General features: G+C 39.0%; 1 protein-coding gene across 4 annotated transcripts in view; it reads left to right on the top strand.

The window, feature by feature from the left end:
• The first annotated feature begins 244 nt into the window (after window positions 1-244).
• GRM5 (glutamate metabotropic receptor 5) overlaps window positions 245-21,869 on the top strand; it is a 534,058-nt gene continuing 512,433 nt past the window's right edge. For 2 of the 4 annotated variants that reach the window (XM_086678543.1, XM_086678539.1), the window contains exons 1-2: window positions 2,334-2,550; window positions 16,584-17,445. In XM_086678543.1, the coding sequence (XP_086534669.1) occupies window positions 16,785-17,445 (661 nt within the window). In that variant the 5' untranslated portion in view covers window positions 2,334-2,550; window positions 16,584-16,784. Of the gene's footprint in view, window positions 371-2,333; window positions 2,551-2,814; window positions 2,944-16,583; window positions 17,446-21,869 lie in introns of those variants that run through there. The other 2 variants (XM_086678540.1, XM_086678541.1) reach the window with 2 other exon arrangements.

The following is a 21,869-nucleotide window of genomic DNA, read 5'->3' as shown; positions in this document are numbered from 1 at the left end:
AGAGGGAGCCCGAGGCTCCTCTCGCCTGAACCCCGAGACTACGAGGCTCCACGCTCCAGGTCACCCGCCGGGTCTGTGCCCCGGCCGTTCCGGCGCCCCCCTCCCCCGCCCCCACGCCGCGCGCTGCAGGAGTGGGAAGCGGCCCTGCGCTGCGCTTCCAGCTGCGTCCGCCCGAGCGCGGCACGTGCTCCCGGCGCTGGCGCGAGAGAGCGAGCGCCACCGCCGCGGGCCCCGGGGCCGCTCCGCCTGCAGCCGCCGCTACCACCGCCGCCGCCACTGGCGCTCCAGCTGCGGCCGAGGCCGGCACGCGAGCGCAGGAAGCCCGCGAGGAGCGGCTGGCTGGGGACGCCGGGCTCAGGGCGCGCACCTGGTAAGCAGAGCGCCGTTTTCTTTCTTTCAGCCGCGAGTCACCACTGAGGGAGGATAGCGCCGGAGCCCCTCCCCCAGCACGGGGACGGGGAGCATTCAGGCGAGGGGCGGGAGCTTGGGCGAAAGACACCCGGGAGGGCAGGTGGTGGGCAGGTGGAGAATTGGTGGAGCCAGGGACACTACGAGGTCCTGCAAGTTTAGAAAAGTCACCCTGCAAGGACGTGTTCTGTGTGAATCAGACACGAATCTCTAGTCAGGAGCCCAGGCTACCGCGGCTTCGCTCCAATGAGAGGTTTATGAAGATCATTTTGCTTTTATTTGCATAAGTGAGGGACTTAAGTGGGCTCGTTTCCATAGGAAACGAACTAAAAAAAATCAGAGGAGAAAATAGAGATCTGAGCCAAAGGAGGCGTTTGGATCTCTCTCTCTCTCTCTTTCTCTCTCGCATACCGATACATGTGCACAAAAGGGTGCATAACACGGGAGGGGGGAGCTTATCTATCTTTGAGACCATTAAGTATTTGGGGGCTAACAGCATTTGCTGGTGCTTTACCTTGAAAAGAGGCAGCACAAGACGGACCTGGTGGGGTGTGAATGCCAGTGTTCATTTCTAAAATGACACTTCCATGAATACACTACAGGAGGGAGAGGTTTTCTAGAACAGGGGGCCATTTTAAGGGGGTGCACCTGTAACTCTGGACCTATATGCTCAAGTTCCTGTACTCCCACTGGGGATAAGGAAACATCCTTACACTAGGTTTCTTTTGGGAACTTTGGCAAAGGATGGGGTCAGAGAGAGGGATGGGGCGGTGGGGGGGGGGGGACTGTTGGGGGGAGAAAATGGAGTTGAGTAATGAGTGAATGGGGCGGTGGAAGGAGCGGGAGCCTCGGAGTCAGGTTTGGCATCACTGTATTCATTTAGTTCCAAACTGGGTAGTCTCTGGGCTGGTCTCTAGGAAAATGTGTGACCTTGAAAAAGTCCCTTAACCTTTGTGTGCTCAGTTTCTCCATTTGTGTCATTTCTGCAAAATGTAGAGAGATTCTTCTGTGTTTGAGGGCACTAGAGTTCCATGCAGTAGTGTCTGTCTGTGATTGTATGGGTTTTCGGGGCTGCATACAAGCAAGGAAGAGAACCCAGAAAATCCAATAAAGGAAGCTTCAGGACATTCTCTCTAAAGTATCGAAGACATTTGCAGGGTTCTGGCTGTGCGGTTGGTGTAATGCATGCTGAGAGGTCTGTCGAGATGGGTGAGAAGGACAATCGGACACCTAGCCTATAACCAAGGGAACCTAGAGTTCTGAGTGATGTTTGGAGAGACTCAGATCCATAGAGCCTAAAGTCACTTGCTTTTTTAAGGTAGCAATTAAAGAAGGAGGTTTGGTGCAAAGCTGTGAAGTTCTTTGAATCTGAGCGTTTGGGAAATAATCTGGAATTGATTCTAACACAAGGAAAATGAATGGCATCTCATTTTAAAGGTTGGGCACTCCAGATGGCAGGAAGATTTTAAAGTCAGATCTGAGAATACTGTAATCCAGGCAGAATGGTTAGGAGGGAGAGGGGAATGGATATTCTTCCTGAGACAAGGGAGCTTAGGTTCCTAGGAGGCAACTGGCGTCTGCCCATTGTCCTTGACACCTCTGCCACTTGTCTGAAGAGGGCACAGGTATTTCTTCCCCCTCAGTGTAAGCTCATTCTTAGATCTCTGGGATCTGCATCACACGTGCTGGTATATGAGGGTGCACATGGGAAAACACAAGTCCTAGGCGTGCCCCTGAACCCCTGATCCTCTTATCGTGTGATCATCTGGCTGTGGGGCTGGTTTACCCATCCAAATTCGACCCGAAGTCTGTGTTCCTAAAGGAACTCACTGTGCCACTTGGTGGCACCAAAAAGTTGCGCTGAGAACTCTGTTCTCTATAAATACAAACTACCACCCCTCCCTCCTCCGCGAGCTCCCCTTCTCCCCTTCCCCCCTTTCTCAGTAGCAGGGAGATTGCTGCACACACCGCCCTCAGCTCTGCTGTTCTGTGCGCACTGAGCACAGGAGATGAGCTTAAGATCATCTTGGTGGGGAGCCCGGGAATGGAGAGGCCGGCTCTGCCCCGCTGATCAGCACAGCCCAACTTTATGGGGGGCTAGCTAGACCGCGTCTCACTGCCCGCTCTGCGGCCAACAGGGGGGTAAGCTCGCTAAGGGTTTGTGTGCCCAAGTGTCCCTGTGCCCAGGAAGGATGTAGGAGCTATCAGCTTGCTGGGTAGCTCACAGTTTGGTTTGGGAGTGGGATGAGCGTGGAGCAGGGAGGCCAGACCTCGAGGTTGAAGTCCGCTTCATTTGCTGATGGCCTTAGTTAAACCTGTTGGGAGAAAGGGCGAGAGCAATGGGGTAAAAGAGGGAATGGCTGCAAGGATTGAGAAAGGGATTCTGCATGCCTTCGGATCCGAGTTTCCGCTCCCTAAGGCCAGGTGCGCGTGTTTAGTATGCAGACTGTGCTGCCCCAAACCACCCGAGGGTTCGGGATTGAGAGAAGCAAAGGTGGAGAGGGAAAGGAAGGAGAATCGCTTCCCAGTAGATCGGTAAGCAGCCGCGATCCTGGCGCCTGCTGCAGGAGGAGGGGGGACAGCGGGTGGTGCTGAAAGCACAGCTTTTTCAACTCAGGCTAGCGTGCTGCTTTCTGAACCCCAGTCTGCACCCTCCCGCTCTTTCCTTTCCTGTGGATGCATCTTTCCCTTCGGACACAAAGCCTGCTAGTTACTGGGGAATGGCAGCACGAGCAGCATGCCGAGGAGGGAACCCAGGCTACAGTGACTTGGGGAAAGAACCCCAGTAAGGCCCGAGAGCTAGCTGATGATCAGAGCCTAACCTGGACTTCGACCTCACAAAGAGAGGTGAAGAGTCTGCCTGGAAGGCTTGTGGTACTGGTGTTGGAATTTCCAACTGCCCTCATTTCCCTCCGGAGCAGGTGCTGTGGGGAAGGGAAATTGAGGAGAGGTTAACAAGCACTTGTGCTTATTTAGGCACAATCTTGGTGCTGCCTCAGCTGAACTGTAAGCTTGAGTAACCAGGCAGATAGATGCTCCAACACTTTACTTCCTGCTAAGAAATTGACACAGACCAGTGGGAAGGCAGCATCTCCCTTCCACCTCTTTTTTCATTCCCTACCTATTGTTTTATTGTTTTGAGTCCCTTGAGACTGGGTCAGAGCTAATCTGTATTCTTAATGCTGGCCTCTGGCCATTTGAGACAGCCAAGTTAACATTGCCTTGTACTCTGTGCAGCTTCTTCCCCCCAGTGGGGCTAAACGAAGGTTTTCTGTAGAATACTCCTAGTTATACAGAATTCTAGGCATTCTTTGGAGTTTTGCCATGTTCAGGTATGCCACCTCTTGTTAGTTGTGGTTTGTGCCCCTCATTACCATTCTAGAGCACAGGGAATTTTCTCCTTTAATTTATCTCTTATATCTGTGAATTACACATTGAAGAGCCAGTTGTGACTATTTCTGTCCTTTATAGATTTCAATTTTAGTTTGAAAGGATGTTTAGTTTGAGACTTGAAAATACTGCTTGAACTCATCAGGTTAATGCACATCCCATGAAATCTCCAGCCTTCTCCAGTGGGGACCTTTTCAGCACTACGGACAGATCCCTTAATGTTTCTTAGGAGAAGAATGTGGATAGAACACTTTCCACATAACTGCTTCTTTTAAGAGAAAAGCTGTCCCTAGTTCTTTACACCCTGCTTGACAAAATGTATAATCCAGGTATTTTCATTGCATCCCCTAGATATCTGCTATTACATGACAATATTTTGGCTGTGAGCTATCCTCTAAGAGAAACCAAACTGTGAAATGTTCATTTGTTAAAGGACATACTGAGATTATTCGGGGAGAGGGGGTGGCATTTGAATAATCCAATTCAGTAGTTGTCCAGTTCTTCACTTTGCATCCACGGGGAGACACAGGCCTCTGTCATCACTTCATAGTGCAAGTGATGGACATGCCAAAGTGAAAACTGTCCAACCACCACAAAATATCTATTACTTTTATGACTAAAGGATTTTAGTAACTCTAATGTTCTCATTTTTATTCGAAACACGTTGAAGATTTTATAGGAGTCTTATTATATTTCCTTTTATGGAATTGTCAGAGCAGTTTAGATAAACATCTAACTTAAATGCCAATAAACCATAGGTAAAATTACATGTAGAAAATATGAACTGACACTAATCATGGAACATATAGTACTTATTTGTACACCATTCTCCCCCAGGCTTTCTATCCTCATGGGATGAAGACAAAGATGAATCCAACTATTCTTATGCTGTTCACCATGTTATTTTAATAGATAGAGTATAAATTGACTTTATAAAACAGTGAAGACTATCTTTTGACATCCATTGAGATATGCTAAAGCTATCCATTGGTTTGGAGTTTGGATATACTGGAGATGTATGGCTACAAAGCAGGAACATTCTACAATTTAGAAATATGTGTTCTTTTTAATATTCAGAGGAATGTTAATGCTAGTCCTGAAACATCAAAATAAATATTTTTTTAGTTCATGATATGCTTATATAACCCAAGAAAATAAAATTTGAATTTTGATTTTGAATTTTCAACTCTTTGTAAAACACAGTATCTTCTTGGTGTTTCTTGATTTCAGTCAGTTAAAATTTAGTTCTAAAAAACATTATGCCATAGGCTTGCTCTCATTTCCTTTAAATTCACAGAGGAAGAAAAAAAAGTCTAGATTTTACCATTCATAATCTTTTTTGAATTATATGTACCTTTATTCAGAAGGAGAACCAAGCAGGAGTCTTGGTGCAGGCTCATCCCTGCTCCAATAATTACCCTTTATTGAGCACATCAGGCACCATGCCAAGCATTGGTGTGTTATTTAATCCTTGTAATAATTATGCAAGGCAATATTTGTTCTTATTTTTCTGTTGTTAAAACTGAGTTCTTGTTGTTGTTTCTTCTACTATCATATAACAAGGGGATGGGAAAAATAAATAAATAAATAAATAAATAAATAAATACACACACACATCTGATTTATTTGGAAATCAAAATTACCTTCTTTCCATTACGTAGGTAACTTTAATCTATGGTGTGGCTAAACATCATGGAATTGTTTCAGTGTGGTTTCCAGTGAGTTGTGTATGCTTGGGAAGGCAGACCCTTGCAAAAAAAATTGCCTGGGTTTGAATCCCAGCTTTGTGGCTTAATAGCTACATAACCTAGGATGAGTAAGTTAACATTGCTCTGCCTCTGTTTTCGTCATTTTAAAAATGGGGAACAGGTTGTAACACTAAGTCTCACTGAGTGATTATGATGAATTAATTGTACAAATATAAGTAAAGTTCCAGACCCACAATGAACAATGTAGAAATGGTAGTTATGACTATAAAACCGATGTAGGCCTTTGAATATCAAATGTTTTATAGCTTTCCTGTGTTATTGAATTTAATCTTCCCAGCACCCCTGTGGTTGGTACATAGTTTGCTGTTTCAAATATCTTCTCTTATTTTAGTTAAACTAGTTAGCAAATTTAAAGGAAATACGTTAGATGTGAAAAAAATGTATCTTATGTAGATATGATTCTGTTGGTCTATGATTAATTCCCTAATGATCAGTTTTCTGGCTGTAGGCCATTGCTCTTAAATTTTGAGCATAAATTTTCTGAAGAAAATTAAAAGATAATAATCATGATGGTGCTAGTGGGCACTGTAATAATAATAACAATAATAATGTAGTCGGTTAACATTCATAATATTTTGCAGAGGAGTAATTGAAAAATATTTTTTCAAAGTCAGTTTTCCTTAATGCACAATCATGTAGTAGAACTCTTTAAATACCAGGAAGAAAAGTAAATAATATAATTATATATTGCTTTTTAAAAAATAAAATGAGATTTTGAAAAACCAACATATAATTACTATATAAAATACTCTCTGTCTTGTTAAAATTAAAATGAACTTTGTGTTTTGTATTAAAAGTAGACTTTGAAATGGTAAAATATATTGCAGGATACTCTTCTCACATTCATTTATTACAACTTATGGATACTCAGAACCATGCTTATTTAATCTAAGACAATATCATCCTTCACTCGCATGGTTTAATCTATATTTCTCAAAGTTGAAATTGCAAGCATCAAAACAATATAATACATCCAGAAACAAGTTACAAAGTAAAGAAGGGCTAAAACAAGCCTATTCCAAACTACTCTTCTTAAATTATTAGGATGTTTCAGGAAAAAGTTTTGTGGGGCTGACAAATCCAGAGATTAGCTCATAGTTGTATTCCTTTTGATGTTTTTGTAGACCTTCCAGATATAAATCAGCAGCTTTCAACTGGGGATGACTGTGACATGCAGGGGACATTTGACAGTGTCTGGGGGCGTTTTTATTTGTCACAACTAGAGGAGGTGTGTTGGCTATTGACATCTGGGGACCAGAGATGCTGCTAAACATCCTACAATGTATAGGACAGTAAACCTCCACAATAAATTGTCTAGTCCAAAATGTTGGGAAACTGTGATCTAAATGATTCCAGAAAATAGAGTTACCTATATTTATTTAGTTGGTTTGTATGGCTTACAAATGTAGATGGTTGACATTACACAAACTTTTAATGGAAAGCAGAGTCTCCAGAATGTTTTGCAATCAATGCATAAGGTTTAACCAGCCAACCCATTTGGTCTTTTGGGAGACATTATCATCTGATTATGTTGAGTGTGGGCTTTGGAGCCAGAAAGAATTGGGTTCATATCCTGACTCTGCCATTTATTATAGGTATAATATGGAATCTGGCAAGATTCTTCACCTCTAAACCTCAGTTTCTAGAGATATTTCATATAGGTAGTAATCATACCCACCTCACAGAATCAATTTGAGACTTAAATAATGCTTACACATTATTTAGCACAAAGTAGGCACTCAATAAATATTAGCCATTAATAAGTAACTAGAGATTGAGCTAGAAATGCAAAAGCACATTTTCAAGCACCTGATGATAAGTAATATAATATGCACAATAATGCTTTATAGTCTTTAGAGGTGTACCATAAATAACAAGAAAGCAGCTGAAGGCTGCAAAATGGGAAGATGCTTGGAATCCCTGCTTGATAATTAAATTGAGACTAGTTAACAGTAGATTACATCACTTTTATTGCTTTGCTGTAGAAGGCTGTTTTGGGTCTTCATGGACTACTAAACCAGTTGTTTCATGATTTACGGTGATTTAGTGAGCTTTATTCTACTACCAGCACCTTTTAATTAATGCGTAAAATTACAGATTTCATTTTTGTACAGTGTTATTTTATAGCCCACTTTTGGTTTAAGGGACTTTTGTTTAAAATATGTCATATTTTTAGATCTGGGCTAAACAGAGAGGGTGCTGGACTTTCTTGTTTACAAGGTCACAGATGTGTGCTTGAGATAGCTCCAACAACGAAGCTTTCCTAGACTATAAAGCTCTTGGTATCATACCTCAGAGTATCTCTTATCTATGGGATGCACTTGTTTTCAGGAAAATACATCAAAGGCATTCATGGCATATGCAATATTGACACCCCTGTCTATTTGCGATGAGGCTATTGCTCAGGCAGAAGGAATCATTTTAGTGTTGATATCCTGAACTGTGTGATTTGCTTGTGTGGGGATTAAGTTATATAAGAGACATCTGTGCCAGAAAGATGGTCAGTGTTTGAGAAGATTGTTGAAAATAAAAGACAATGCGAGCTGTGAATCTGGTTACAGTGTAAGTTGCCATTTATGCAAATTCTACCAACCAATATTTTTTCTTCATGTTCATTTAGGATACAATATGAGACTGTATGATTGCCTGAGGCAAAATACTTATGCATATTAAATAGATGTCTACTGTTTTCTATAATGGGATGGTGCTTAGTTTTATTATGCTATGAGCCAAGAAATATATTATTGAGTAAAGCAGACTAGTGCTTCTGAAAATAAGACCCTAAAGCAATCTATTATACCAGTTACACTATTTATGTAAACTCCTATCATTTACTGTTTTTGATTAAATTAAAAATCTCCATATTATTAGATTGTAGATCTATAACATTATGGAAGCTTTTAAATCATTGTATTAGTTAATTCCTCCCCATAATCCATAACAAGAACCTGATTTTTTCTATTTTTGCTACCAGCTTGTAACCTCTACCACCTCAGGGTTACAATTTAAAGCAAATAATTCATTCTCTTGGAGACTCTATTTCTTGATTATATGAAATGAGATACTCAGATTATCTTGGCAGTAATTTTGTTGTAGGTTGAAGTGGGATTAATAATGGGGAAAGCCTCTATAAACTGAAAAAAGTAATATGGTATTATTTTCCGTCCTTTTTTTTTTTTTCTACCAGACCCTTGTTAAGTAAATGAATGTTCCTTGTGGTGAGATAACCAAGGAGAAATTGCCTCATGTGTGAACATGAATACAAGCAAGAGGGAGCAGATCCTCATTGTGTGGTACCCAGAATTGATGAGGTTAAGGATAAGGGACTAAGAGTGAAGTTGTTATTACCTTTTAAAATCTAAATTGATAGAATATAATATGTGAAAATATTTACGCCATCATGCATTTGTCCTGTACAAATACTTTCAAAAGTAAGTAGAATGCATTACTGTTTATAACAGTAGGAAAATCTATAAATAATCTAAATATCTAATAATAGAGGATAATTAAAACTTGGTATAAACATATAATTGAATACTATGTGACCGTTAAAAAGAAATCAATGTTCTGAATATGAATCTTGCTTCTGATAGTTGCTTGCTTTAGAATATTAACCAAACCATTCTACCCGAGCCCCAGATCCCTCATTTGTAAAAGCACAAAATTGTTTATCTGATAATTTTTTATGATGATTAAATGATATTTTATGTGAAACGCTAAGCATGGTAGTGCCTACCACGTGGTAAGCTGTCTCCATATTTTAGTTATTGTTATTGTTGTTTCCATCAACAAAATTAACCAATATGGAAATATATTAGCAATGTGTTATACAGAGGAGAGCAAAATGTGTAGATTTCATACTAACACTCCATTTGAATTAAAAAATATGATAAAAAAGTATATGCTTAGAAAATTATGGAAGAGCAGATACCAAGTTGTAGAACGTGGTTAAACCTGGGTTTTGAGATGGAATTTTGCTGGGGTATGGTCTCAGGACTGCCAAAAATCATGTAGTCTTCATGGGTCTCAGTTAAATTGAATTATCTACAGGGCCCTCTCTGTTACTTTGATGTTATTTTCCTTAGTATGTTGAAAAGCCATGGGAAACATTAAAGGTTTCTACCTGTTACTTTGTCAGTCCTTGCTTTTCTTTTTGAGGACCTCTGTTGCCTGGACGCATTGGATGGAGGGAGTTTTATTATCTATTTTTCAATTTTCCAGGATGGAGCAAGGGATAATATCTTGGAACTTCAGTCAGGTAGTTGACCAGAAAGGCAAGTGGAGGCAATTCACTTTACATTATTTCTTCATTGGGCAGGATTTATTGAACATCTGTTTTGTGCAAGGATTATACCAGGTGCTATATATGGAACAAATTTAACCTTTAAGGGATCTGAAGTTTGTTAGAAGATAAAACATGTATAAATAGCTACAATATTAGCTTAGTAATCAACACAAGAAAGTATTGATAAAAATGTCATGTGAGTTCAGAAAATAGAGCAAACACTACAAGGTGAAGGATCTGGGAAGATGTTATAAAGTGACTATTTTAAAATATTATGTCATTCAATCCTCATTAAAACTCTTTGAGGTGATACCATTATCATTCCAATTAGGCTCAGAGAGGCTAAGTGACCAAGGGCACATATCCAATAAATGGCAATATTAGGATTCAAACCCAAGTCTACTTGACTCTAAGCCCATGCTCTTAAAAACTCTGCCATAAAGGCTATCAAAGCAAAACCACGTCAGGGATCAGAAACAGCATGAACAAAACCATTGGGTAAAGCAGTGTAAAGGAGACACAAATTTGCTTGACTAGTAGACCCCTGAGGAAGGGCAGATTCAAGGGAGATAAAGCCACAAGGGACACTGGGGCAGAAATTTAGAAGGTAGATCCCTCAGTCCCACATTAAACTAATATCACAAATAATATATTTTCATAGTAAATGCAGAAATTTAGAAAACACAGATAAAGGCGAAGAAGAAATTAAAAGGTACACATATTACCACCACCCAGAAAACATCCTATTAATGTCGGTGTGTATGTTTCCAGACTTTGTGCATGCATACACACTCAGTATTTTATATTTGTATGTTAATATTTTAAATTATATCAACATTTTTTAAGTCTCCTTTGCTGGTTTCTCCTTATCTCAGAATTTAAGCCCTGGAATTCCTTGGGGCTCAGTCTCAGAACTAGTTTCTTTTCTATTTCCACTTCCTAGGTGATTTCATTTAGTTTCACGATTTACCAAAAATAATATCTGTATAGTGTCGCCTCCCCTATTTATGTCTTCTATGCAGACCTCTCTCAGAAATTTAGCCTCTTATATCCAGCTGCTTACTAAATGTCTCTTCTTGGATTTCTAAAAGGTATCTAAAAATTGATCTATCAAAAGTATCTTCTGTTAAGCCCACCCAAATCTGCTCCTCCAGTTTTTCTATCTCAGTCAATGTGTCACCATCTTTTATTTGCTCAGGCTGAAAGCATGTCTTCATTGATTCGGATCTTTCATTCACATCCCAAGTCAGATCTGACAGCAAACCTTCCACTCTGTCTTTAAGATATGTTCAGAATCCCACCAGTTCTCTCCACCAATACCACCGTGTCCCCTTGATACAAGCCACTGCCATCTGTCCCACCTGGATTTTTACAGTAATTTCCTAATTGTCATCTCAGTTCTGCCTTTGTGCCCTACTTCTTGTTGAACTGTTGGTCATTGTGTGTCTGTCTTCTATTGAAAACTCCTCCAGAAAATCATTGTCGCATGATGTTAAAGCCCAGACTTCTAAAGTCCAAAAAGAATCCACATGATCTTACTATCTCCCCACTTTGCTTCCTCTGTCCCCATTTTTGCTTCGCTGCAGTCATACTCACCTTCTTGCTGTTCCTCAATGTACTAAGCAGAAGTTGGCCTCAGGGGCCTTGCGTTTGATTGTGACTTTATCTAGAATGTTCTTTCCCTAGATATTTGCATGACTCATTCCCTTACTTCTTTTAGGTTTTTACCCAGATTTTACTTTTAAAGTTTCTACTTCTTTAAAAAAAAATTTTTTTTTAATGTTTATTTATTTTTGAGACAGAGAGAGACAGAGCATGAACGGGGGAGGGGCAGAGAGAGAGGGAGACACAGAATCTGAAGCAGGCTCCAGGCTCTGAGCTGCCAGCACAGAGCCCGACGCGGGGCTCGAACTCACAAGCTATGAGATCGTGACCTGAGCCGAAGTTGGACGCTTAACCGACTGAGGCACCCAGGAGCCCCTAAAGTTTCTACTTCTTTGGCTACATTATTAAAATTCCCCCATGTCTCTAACACTTTCTATCTTCCTTCCCTGATGTATTGTTTCTTTTTAACCCTTATTACTGTGTACATACAATATTTTACCTCTTTATCTTGGTTATTGCCTGACAATCCCTCTTCCCCCACCCCCCACCCCCACCTTAGAGTATAGGCTTTAGGAGGACACGGATTTATGTCTACTTTGTTGATAACTGAAACCACAGGGCCTGGAAGAGTGCTTGGTACAGAACAGGTACTGATAAACACGTGCTGGACAGATGAGTGATGGTGCTAGAGCTAGTGTATACCCTACTAGTCTATTTGGAATTTGTGTTCTATTAACTTCTTATATTTTGGGAACACATGGGCTCACTTGTTTAACCTTATAATAAGCTAAGTTGTAGCACAATTCTGTCAAATTTCCAAGTCATACTTTATTTTAAAATGTATTTTTCAGGTATCTGAGCTTCATAGCTAATATTGATGAAATATAGCCATTGTGTACATCTGGGGAGGATTACAAAGCAGTCATTACTTTATAATCTAGCAGGCCATAATCTAGTGGGGATACTAGGGCAATATAAATACTTTTGTACTAGACAGTTATACACATTTCGACATTCTAAGTGCTGGATTATCTCTTTTCCTGAAATTTTCTTCACTCTCTAGTTTTCAAGGAAACTCCTATAAGATTCTATATCCCTGGGATGTTCAAACTGTGTTTGGCTAGCCCTTCTTGTTTTTCATGGACTTTTGAAGTAGAAGGAAGGGACAGTAAGGCAGCAAGGAATAATGAAAAGAGTGTATGATGGAGTCACTAGGCATAGACATAAATTCTAGCTCCATCACTTTCTAAGTGATGAGCTAGTGTATGTATGTATGTATGTATGTATGTACGTATGTATGTATGTGAGTATAGTTGACACACAATGTTACATTAGTTTTAAGTATACAATACAATGATTCAGTAACTTTATATGTTATGCTATGAGTGACCAGATAATTTTCAACTTATCAAACCCTCCACATCATTTGTAAAGTAGAGATAATAAAATAATACTTATGTCTCAGGGTTGTCACAAGGATTCTTGCCACACACATGCCACATGCAGATACTCAATGCATTTTGAAAATAATATCTTGGGGAGGACAGAATGTATTTTATTTTTTGCAACCTGCAAGCCTTGTGTAATGTCTGTAAATATAAAGTGCCCAGGACATCCTCTTCTGGCGTTTCTTACATCACATGTTCTTACTTTCTCTCCTTACTTTCTGATTTGCCTTTGTTTCCTTAGCTGGCTTTTCCACAATCTGACGTCTCTGTGGGGCTTACTTCTCAGCTACACCTTTTCTTTACTTATACTTGCTCTCCAGGTGACTATATTCATTGCAAAGATTTTATGTATTGGTGACCCTCAGTTTATATGTCTAACCCCAAACACTCCTTTTGGTCCAGTCTTATATACCCACCTTCCTGTTTGTCACCTGTACATAGGTGCTTTAAAAGTATCTCAAATTTAGCGTGTTCAAAAGAAAATTACTATGTTTTTCTCTGCCTCCATCCATTTCTGTACCAGTAGATCCCATATCTTTTAATGGTACCAAAGTACACTAATTTTTAGACTCAAAACCTAACTTCTCTCTACCTTGTTATGCACATCCAGTCTATCAGTAAGTCCAGCTGTTTCTGCTTGCAAAATATATCTGATTGTGTCCACTTCTTTTCATATCTACTGTCCCCAGTAATAGCCAAGGCACTATAATTCCTTACTTAGATTATTTATGTCTTCTAATCAGATTTCTTCTGTACATTATCCAGAACAGCGAGTAGCTAGAACAACCTTTTCTAAGATTGAATTGTGCCATTCATTTGTTTACGTCTCCTCAATGGCATTCTGTTGCACTTAACATCCAAATTCCTTGCAAGAGCCTACAGGATCCTACATGGTCTGGCCCTTTCTTATGTTTGCAGCCTCATCTTGTACCACTATTGCTCCCATTCTTTATGCTCTAGCCACACTTTTCACATGAATGACTTCTTTTCATTCTTTATTTTGTTGTTCTTTGCATTTACCAGGCTCCAGCTAAAGTCACCTTTTAGAGTACTGATCTGCAAGCCCCATGAGTATAGGAATCATGTACAACCTGTTCTCTCTTGCGTATTTAATTTCCAGGACAGAATCATAGCATAGGCATGAGCCATAAATATTTGTTAAATGAGTTAATGAACAAGTGTCTGGTGTATGATGGGTGTTCAATGAAAGATAATGATGGCAATTATCAATGTACATCATTGTGCTTCTTTGTTACATTAGTTTTTCCCACTCAATAGTAGATATATCTTGAATGAGTTAAATCATTAATTTAACTTATAGGGAGCTAAATAATAGGAAGGACTATTTCAGTGTTATATATTTACATATATATGTATATATGTTATGTCTCAATATATAGGTCTTATCTAAAATAATTTTAACAAATAAAATTCATGGGACTACTTTAGTTTCATCATTTTGATAGCCCACCTCTAGTCTTGCATATCATTTTGATGCTCTTATGTAATAAAAATGAGTCTCATTTTGTTATTGGGTTTGTTCCTTAACATTGTGGATTTAGTAAAACACTGTAATTCCTTTTACCTAAGATTTTTTTTGTCTGCAGTAGAATTCACATGTTTATGAGAATAAGCATCGATCTCTAGGTCTTTGGTTTAAGCAAGTGAAGGGAATGCTTGAGAATATTCGGATAATTTCCCAAAAGAGAAAATGATATCAGTCTTTATTCTGTGCTCCTTGTCTACAGTGCCAACTTCTATACCAAAACTTATTTTTTGCCCTAAGTATTGCTAAGCACCTAGTTATTCTGGGACATCTAGTTATTTGATTTTTTAAAAATTTTAATATTTAGCATTATGCAAGGGAAACTTTCTGTTTTGCCATAAAAAAACGAGAGAGGGGGGAGAGAGAAATCCTAAGCAGGCTCCACACTGTCAGTGCAGAGCCCGATTCAAGGCTGAAACGCACAAACCACAAAATCACAACCTGAGCCAAAACTGAGAGTTAGAGACTCAACCCACTGAGCCACCCAGGTGCCCTAGGGAATTAGTTCAAAGCAAGTTGAGATCCTTGGCTGGCAGAGAGGACAACATACAAAATAAGTCTCTTATTCTTTCAATAATCCAGATCACTAATTTGTCAGTTCCCTTTTACAAACTATGCTAGAATTTGCTGTAGGCAACTTGGGACAAATCCCTTTTTCCCAGGAGTTTAAACTGAAATAGATGACTACTTTCAAAGCTGTACTAAGTTTCTACTTGGAAGGATAATTCCAAACATGCGTCCCTGCAGCCCTTTGGGTCTTCTTGATATGTAATTTTTTTTTCCTGAATCAGAGATAGAGGACTGATTACTGTGAATTTTATTACAGGACTCTGTAATTACTTTGAAGACTCTGGAGGACTGAGTAGGTTGCCAGAGAATTTTCTGTCCTCACTACCTAGCTACAGAATGCCCTTGGAAATTTAATAACAGAAAAGGTCATGTCCTGAATATATATATAGTCTTATTCAATATACAAGACATTTGCATAGTTGATATCTTATGTTGATTCCCATAAGGTATCCTGGTACATATGGGGGCGCCTGGGTGGCGCAGTCGGTTAAGCGTCCGACTTCAGCCAGGTCACGATCTCGCGGTCCGTGAGTTTGAGCCCCGCGTCAGGCTCTGGGCTGATGGCTCAGAGCCTGGAGCCTGTTTCCCATTCTGTGTCTCCCTCTCTCTCTCTGCCCCTCCCCCGTTCATGCTCTGTCTCTGTCCCAAAAATAAATAAACGTTGAAAAAAAATTAAAAAAAAAAAAAAAAAAGGTATCCTGGTACATATGATGGGACTTTTCAGATGAGGAAACTCTGGTACTGAGAGGTTAAACAGTTTATTAATAATTCTTAATAGCAGAACTAGAATTTGAACTGAATATTATTTTTTCCACAAACTGGTACCCATTTCCCTATGGTCTTTCTACCTACTTAGGGAACATTTTGCTCTGTAATATCCCAAGTCTCTCCCTCCTTTCCTGTAGTTCATTTAGCGTGGAAATACCTACCTGACCTCATAATGTCTTTGTACTATATTATATGGAAATGAGACACAATACTTATTTATTGGGGAGATTGTTCAACTTGTCTTACCCTGCATTTGAAGAGGGACTATGTAGCTTTTCTTTAAAGTAACTTTATTTTTTGCAATTTCATAGTTAATACATGCTTACTGCCCAGAATTAGTTTTTTAAAAACAAAAAATACAATCATCCAGAGATAACTAATGTTTATAATTTTGGAGTGCATACTCCCTGAAGTTTTCTGATCATGGCATAGTTTTGCTTTTAGGATGCTTTCTCTCATCTTCACATAAGAATATAGTTTGGCCTGCCATGCATAAGATTTGTTTTCGTGTACTCCAGAAGAACAAATGAAACAAACATTAATATAAGTGAAATAGTATTAATATAAGTGAAGTGAAATAATATAAGTGAAGTGAAATCTCTATCAGATTGCTTCATCCAACCACAAAATTACAACAGATACAGACAAAGGAGAGTCTGAAATATTTTTAGATTCTTTTTTAAAAAAGATTATAATCTTAATCTATATCATCAAAGTCTATTAGTATAGACCATTAGAGCTTCTCAAAGTAGCTGCACTTACATTGTTAAATGCACATGCTATTTTTTTTCCAGGTTTTGAAGATCATGATCACATGGATGCATCTAACTAAATGGTACGTGGGGACATGGTGGTCCTTTAGAGAGCACATCTAAATTACTGGCTAATTCCTTGGTTTGCCACCCAACATAGGACATTGTTTGATTCTATCTATCAGAAGTCTCCTAAATTTTCCCCACCATGCTGTCTTTATTAGCTTGAACTCTTTTCCTAAAATGGTCCTTCTGTTGATCCTGTCAGTTCTGCTTTTGAAAGAAGATGTCCGTGGGAGTGCACAGTCCAGTGAAAGGAGGGTGGTGGCTCACATGCCAGGTGACATCATTATTGGAGCTCTCTTTTCTGTTCACCATCAGCCCACGGTGGACAAAGTTCATGAGAGGAAGTGTGGGGCAGTTCGTGAACAGTATGGCATTCAGAGAGTGGAGGCCATGCTGCACACTCTGGAAAGGATCAACTCAGACCCCACACTCTTGCCCAACATCACACTGGGCTGTGAGATAAGGGATTCCTGCTGGCATTCGGCTGTGGCCCTAGAGCAGAGCATTGAGTTCATCAGGGACTCCCTCATTTCTTCAGAAGAAGAAGAAGGTTTGGTGCGCTGTGTGGATGGGTCTTCCTCTTCCTTCCGTTCCAAGAAGCCCATTGTAGGGGTCATTGGGCCTGGCTCCAGTTCTGTGGCCATTCAGGTCCAGAACTTGCTCCAGCTTTTCAACATACCTCAGATTGCTTACTCGGCAACAAGCATGGATCTGAGCGACAAGACTCTGTTCAAGTACTTCATGAGGGTTGTTCCTTCAGATGCCCAGCAGGCACGGGCCATGGTGGACATAGTGAAGAGGTACAATTGGACCTATGTGTCAGCTGTGCACACAGAAGGTAAGCATCCTTTACATTCATTGATGTATGTTTTATTACAGATCTCAGTTAAAAATTCAGGTTTTGGAAGACTAAAATATTCCTGATTATTTGGGATCTTTTTAGTTGCCCAGTTATAGCAGTAATATAAGAAGGGGATGAGTGACAGATGCCTACAGAAGCATAGATTTAAGCAAATATGAGTGTTTCTGTGGCATGATTTGGTGAAATGGAAAACTGTTTTGGATTATGTATTACGTTATCTATACTTCTGCTATAATGATGCTAGAGATTTTTGAGTTTTCTAGATCTTCATTGAACACCTCATAATTTTCACATTTAAAGTTGTTCCAACTGCTTATTGTGTTTGATAAGGAGAGGTACACATAAATTCAAGTAGGAGCTCAATGCAGCCAGGTACAGTCTGCTTTGAAATATAGTATTTCATATTCTGGTATACTGTGACAGAAAATTACCAAACAATTTAGTCTTACCACTATTTTTTCAATAGAGAGTATAGTTAACTCTGGAATGATGATATGTATGAATTAATTTTATCCTTGTGTAGAATATACTCTTAAAGTATAAGTTTTAACAATTCAAAATCACTTTTCCTTTGAAATTTGTTGCTTCTTATGCTCAAAGCAAAATGAGAAAGCAAAATATGACTGAGAAAGCAAAAATATAATTATTAATAACATTAGCCCTTTTTATTGGTTATGGTACTTTGAAAATGTTTTCATATACATTACTTGTTAGTTAATGACCAAGGATGTTTGGGATAGGTTTGGTTTGACTACAGAAGTTAAGTGACCCAATGTGAAACTCACTAGTTACACAACGCTCTAGCACAGCTTATTGCATATACTAAAGCAAGAAGGTACAGAATACTTTTTATAGTTCATTGAATCATCATGAGGATTAGTTAAGATTGAAGAATCTTGCAACAACATTATCAATGTGGTCCAGAGAATCCAATCCTGTAAAATGTGGATTGAGTTACTGAACAGTTTATTAAATGACCAGAGTGAGCCTGCTTCAGAGGTTGGCAACCAATCACCAATCAGATGTAGCAAACTATTCATTATGAAGTAGCATAATACAGATTTCACTGTGTGCCCACTCAGTAGCAGTAGTCAGAGCTACACAAACATAAAATGGGCTTCTATACTGGACTGAGATATTTTTATGCCTCTGGAAATTTTTACGTGTAAATTTATTGTTTATTTATCGAGATATTGATATATGGAGATTTTGAGCAATGGATAGGTGATTGGACGAGGATACCTTGGAGTTTCTCCTAATGCTGAGATTTTCAACATAAAACTATTTCATTTTATTCTCACAACAAGCCAGTGATACAGATGATCTCAATATTTTATTCCCATTTTAAAATACAAATGCTTTAAGAGTTTAAATGATCCATCCAACATATATCTAATAGTAATTTTAAGAGTAGGACTCATAGTTACTTGTAGTTTATGGTCCTATAATTGTTATTCCAATGGAATAACACCTGAGGATATATTTATACAACATGTATTTATTAAGCACAAATACATGTAAGGACTTCTGATAGTCCTGTAAAGGACAGCCCTATATTTTATATATCACTACCCTCAATGGGTATGCAATCTGGCAAAGGACATGAGGCATGCATTAATACTTATAGAACCATAATTCAGATAAGAAGAAGTTACAAATATGTCTCTAAAATAAACAGAAAAAAAATCAAGTTCTTCTCTGTGGTGATAAGGGCCATGATGGAAATCTTCAAGAAGGAATTTGACAGTTGGGTTTTAACAGGAAGAGTACTGATAATTGGTGAAAATTAAGAAGGGTTGGATTTCCGGAAAAGGGCATGAGGAAATATGAGAAGGTGAGAAAGTAAAAAAATATTTACAAAACGCCAAGGATAAAGTTATGTTTTGGTTTGCCTGAAGTCATAAATTTCATTAGGGGCTTCCCTCCAGCTTCAGAAGAATAAACCTTGGTCTCTATGTAGGACATGCCAATTCAAGATTGTGTTCTAAGAGAAATTAATGATCATAACCATTGGCTGTTACTAATTTAAGCTTTCAACTTTTTTTTACCCAAATGTACACTGATAGTGAGCTAATAAAATAAACTATGATTCATCCGTCTAAGTATTATTACTTAGCTATTAAATTGAATGAGGGAGTCTGTAGGTAATGAAATAATAATAATGAACTCCAAAATCATTTTAGGTGAAAAAGGCAAGGTGCAATTTTGTGTAGTGGCATGTTATTTGTGTAAAATGGAGTTTGTATAAACCATTTGATTGATTTTCAAAGAACTGCTCTCAGAGAAAAACAAAACTGGTAACAGTTGCTCCTTTTGAGGAGGAAATTGAAGAGTTAGGGGATCAGGTAGAATGTATAACTTGTGCGTACAAACATTTGAAGCTGTGTACTATAAGCATAAACTACCTATTGTGACATAAAAATTAAAAGAAAACATTCTATTTGTGGACAAAAAATAAGCCATTAAACATTCCATTGCCAAATTCAGGCAAATTTAATTATTTTTGCCAAAAATAGGTCAGTAGAAATGTTATTGCAAAACACTGGCAAAGTATTTGGATACCACAAGAATTCAGGAGAGAACAAACTTTGAGACTGAACAAAGACTGGAAGAAATATTTTGGCTTATTTATTTATGTGGTTTAGTCAGAAAGTATTTATATTGTTTTGATCCCAAGAAACTTTGTGTATAATGAGGTTATGTAGGATTATCTCTTAAAATTTGTGAGTATAAGAGTGGTGTGGTAGGAAGTTTCATGAGGCAAAAAATCATATCCAGGATCAGAAAAGTGCTTGTGTAGTGAGATACACCTCTGTTGGGTACTGTGGAAACTCCCCAAGATGATTCCTGGTTTTCTGGGGCCTGGCCTTTCAGGAAGCCTTTCAGAAAATATGGGATTTACCATGAAACGGTAATACTAGTTCTTCCTTTAGCCTCTTTTTGTCACTGGATTGGGATAACTCTCTCTAGACCCAAATTGCTCAGCCCCAGTATCTCAAAACTATTCCTATCCTCCTTTGACCAACTGATATTACTCTTTCTTGAAGAGTATTGAACTTTCTTTCTTTTTTAAAAATATTTATTTATTTTTGAGAGAGTGACACAGAGTGCAAGCAGGGTAGGGGCAGAGAGAGAGGAAAACACAGAATCCAAAGCAGGTTCCAGGCTCTGAACTGTCAGCACAGAGCCTGACATGGGGCTCAAACTTGTGAACTGTGAGAACATGACCTAAGCCGAAGTTGGCCACTTAACCAACTAAACCACCCAGGCACCCCAGACTGTTGAATTTTCCAAATGCTTTCACATGAAGCATTGAAGTCTATGAAAGGATGCTGTCCCATTTAAATCCCCTATCCCCCATCCCCAAATTGCTCATTTACTTTATACTTAAGCATGGTAGTACTGTGTCACTCAGTCCTCTTGGCAGTGATCACAAGATGTTCCTTCAAGAAAGTGTTGCTGTCACAGAATTCCAGAAGAGAGCACAAGGAGATTTGGGTTTTAGCTTCAGTGTTAATCACTTACACTTGCCATTTTCTTGATTTATGGTTTTTCTCTGGCAACAGAACTGAGTATTTACTGTGGCTTGTTGTACCATGCAGGCATTGTGCCTAGGCCTTCTAGACCAACAGGTCAATAGTATGAAAGTAAAACAAGAAAATTAAGGCAGACCACACTAGCTCTTCAACTGTGTGTAGGAAAGGAACATGCAATGACTCTGAAGGAAAAATGTTAACTTCTTTCAAAGGTGTCAATCCAGTCAGCACACTCTCTGCTCTAAGAAAATTTAAGGGGTCCTTTGCCTCAGCACTCTTACAAACCTTGGTATATGTGCCCATTATGGCACAGGATCAATGGTGCTTGCCTGTTTGGAGGAGTGACAGACTGGCTGCTTTGATGACTTCCTTTGCTTTGTAATTTGATAGTTCCCTTCTACTCCTGTGTAGCACCAGCCATGTGATTCCTTTGCTTAATAGGATGTGGTGGAAGTGAGGACTTCCTTTCTACTCTGTCTTAGAACACTATCATCACCATGTGAAGGATGAGAGCACCCAGGTTTTCCAGATAAGGCCATCTTAGACTACTTAACCTCAACTATGTGAGAGCACTCAATGAAGATCAACACAGTTGCCTTTCTGCCTCTCACAGTTAACTGCAGTCACACATAGAGCCCAGATGAAGCCATAAACATTACTCAGCTAACCGTAAATTTATGAGCAATAATGAATACCTTCAAGACAGTATAAGCAAACTCATCACCATGACTTTAACTGCCCCACTTCCCAATTGGATACTACTACAATGTTTACACTTCAAAATCAAAACAAAATAAATGCATTAGCATGAATTAATATTCTTTATATTTAAATGTTAAAACAATGTATTGTTCTACAAATGTG

This window comes from Puma concolor, chromosome D1 (assembly GCF_028749965.1).
Source record: "Puma concolor isolate L17-30 chromosome D1, mPumCon1.1.hap2, whole genome shotgun sequence".
In the NCBI taxonomy this organism is placed as follows: Eukaryota; Metazoa; Chordata; class Mammalia; order Carnivora; family Felidae; genus Puma; species Puma concolor.
Note: the sequence above shows the minus strand (reverse complement) of the source record. Positions and strands in the feature narration are given on the sequence as shown.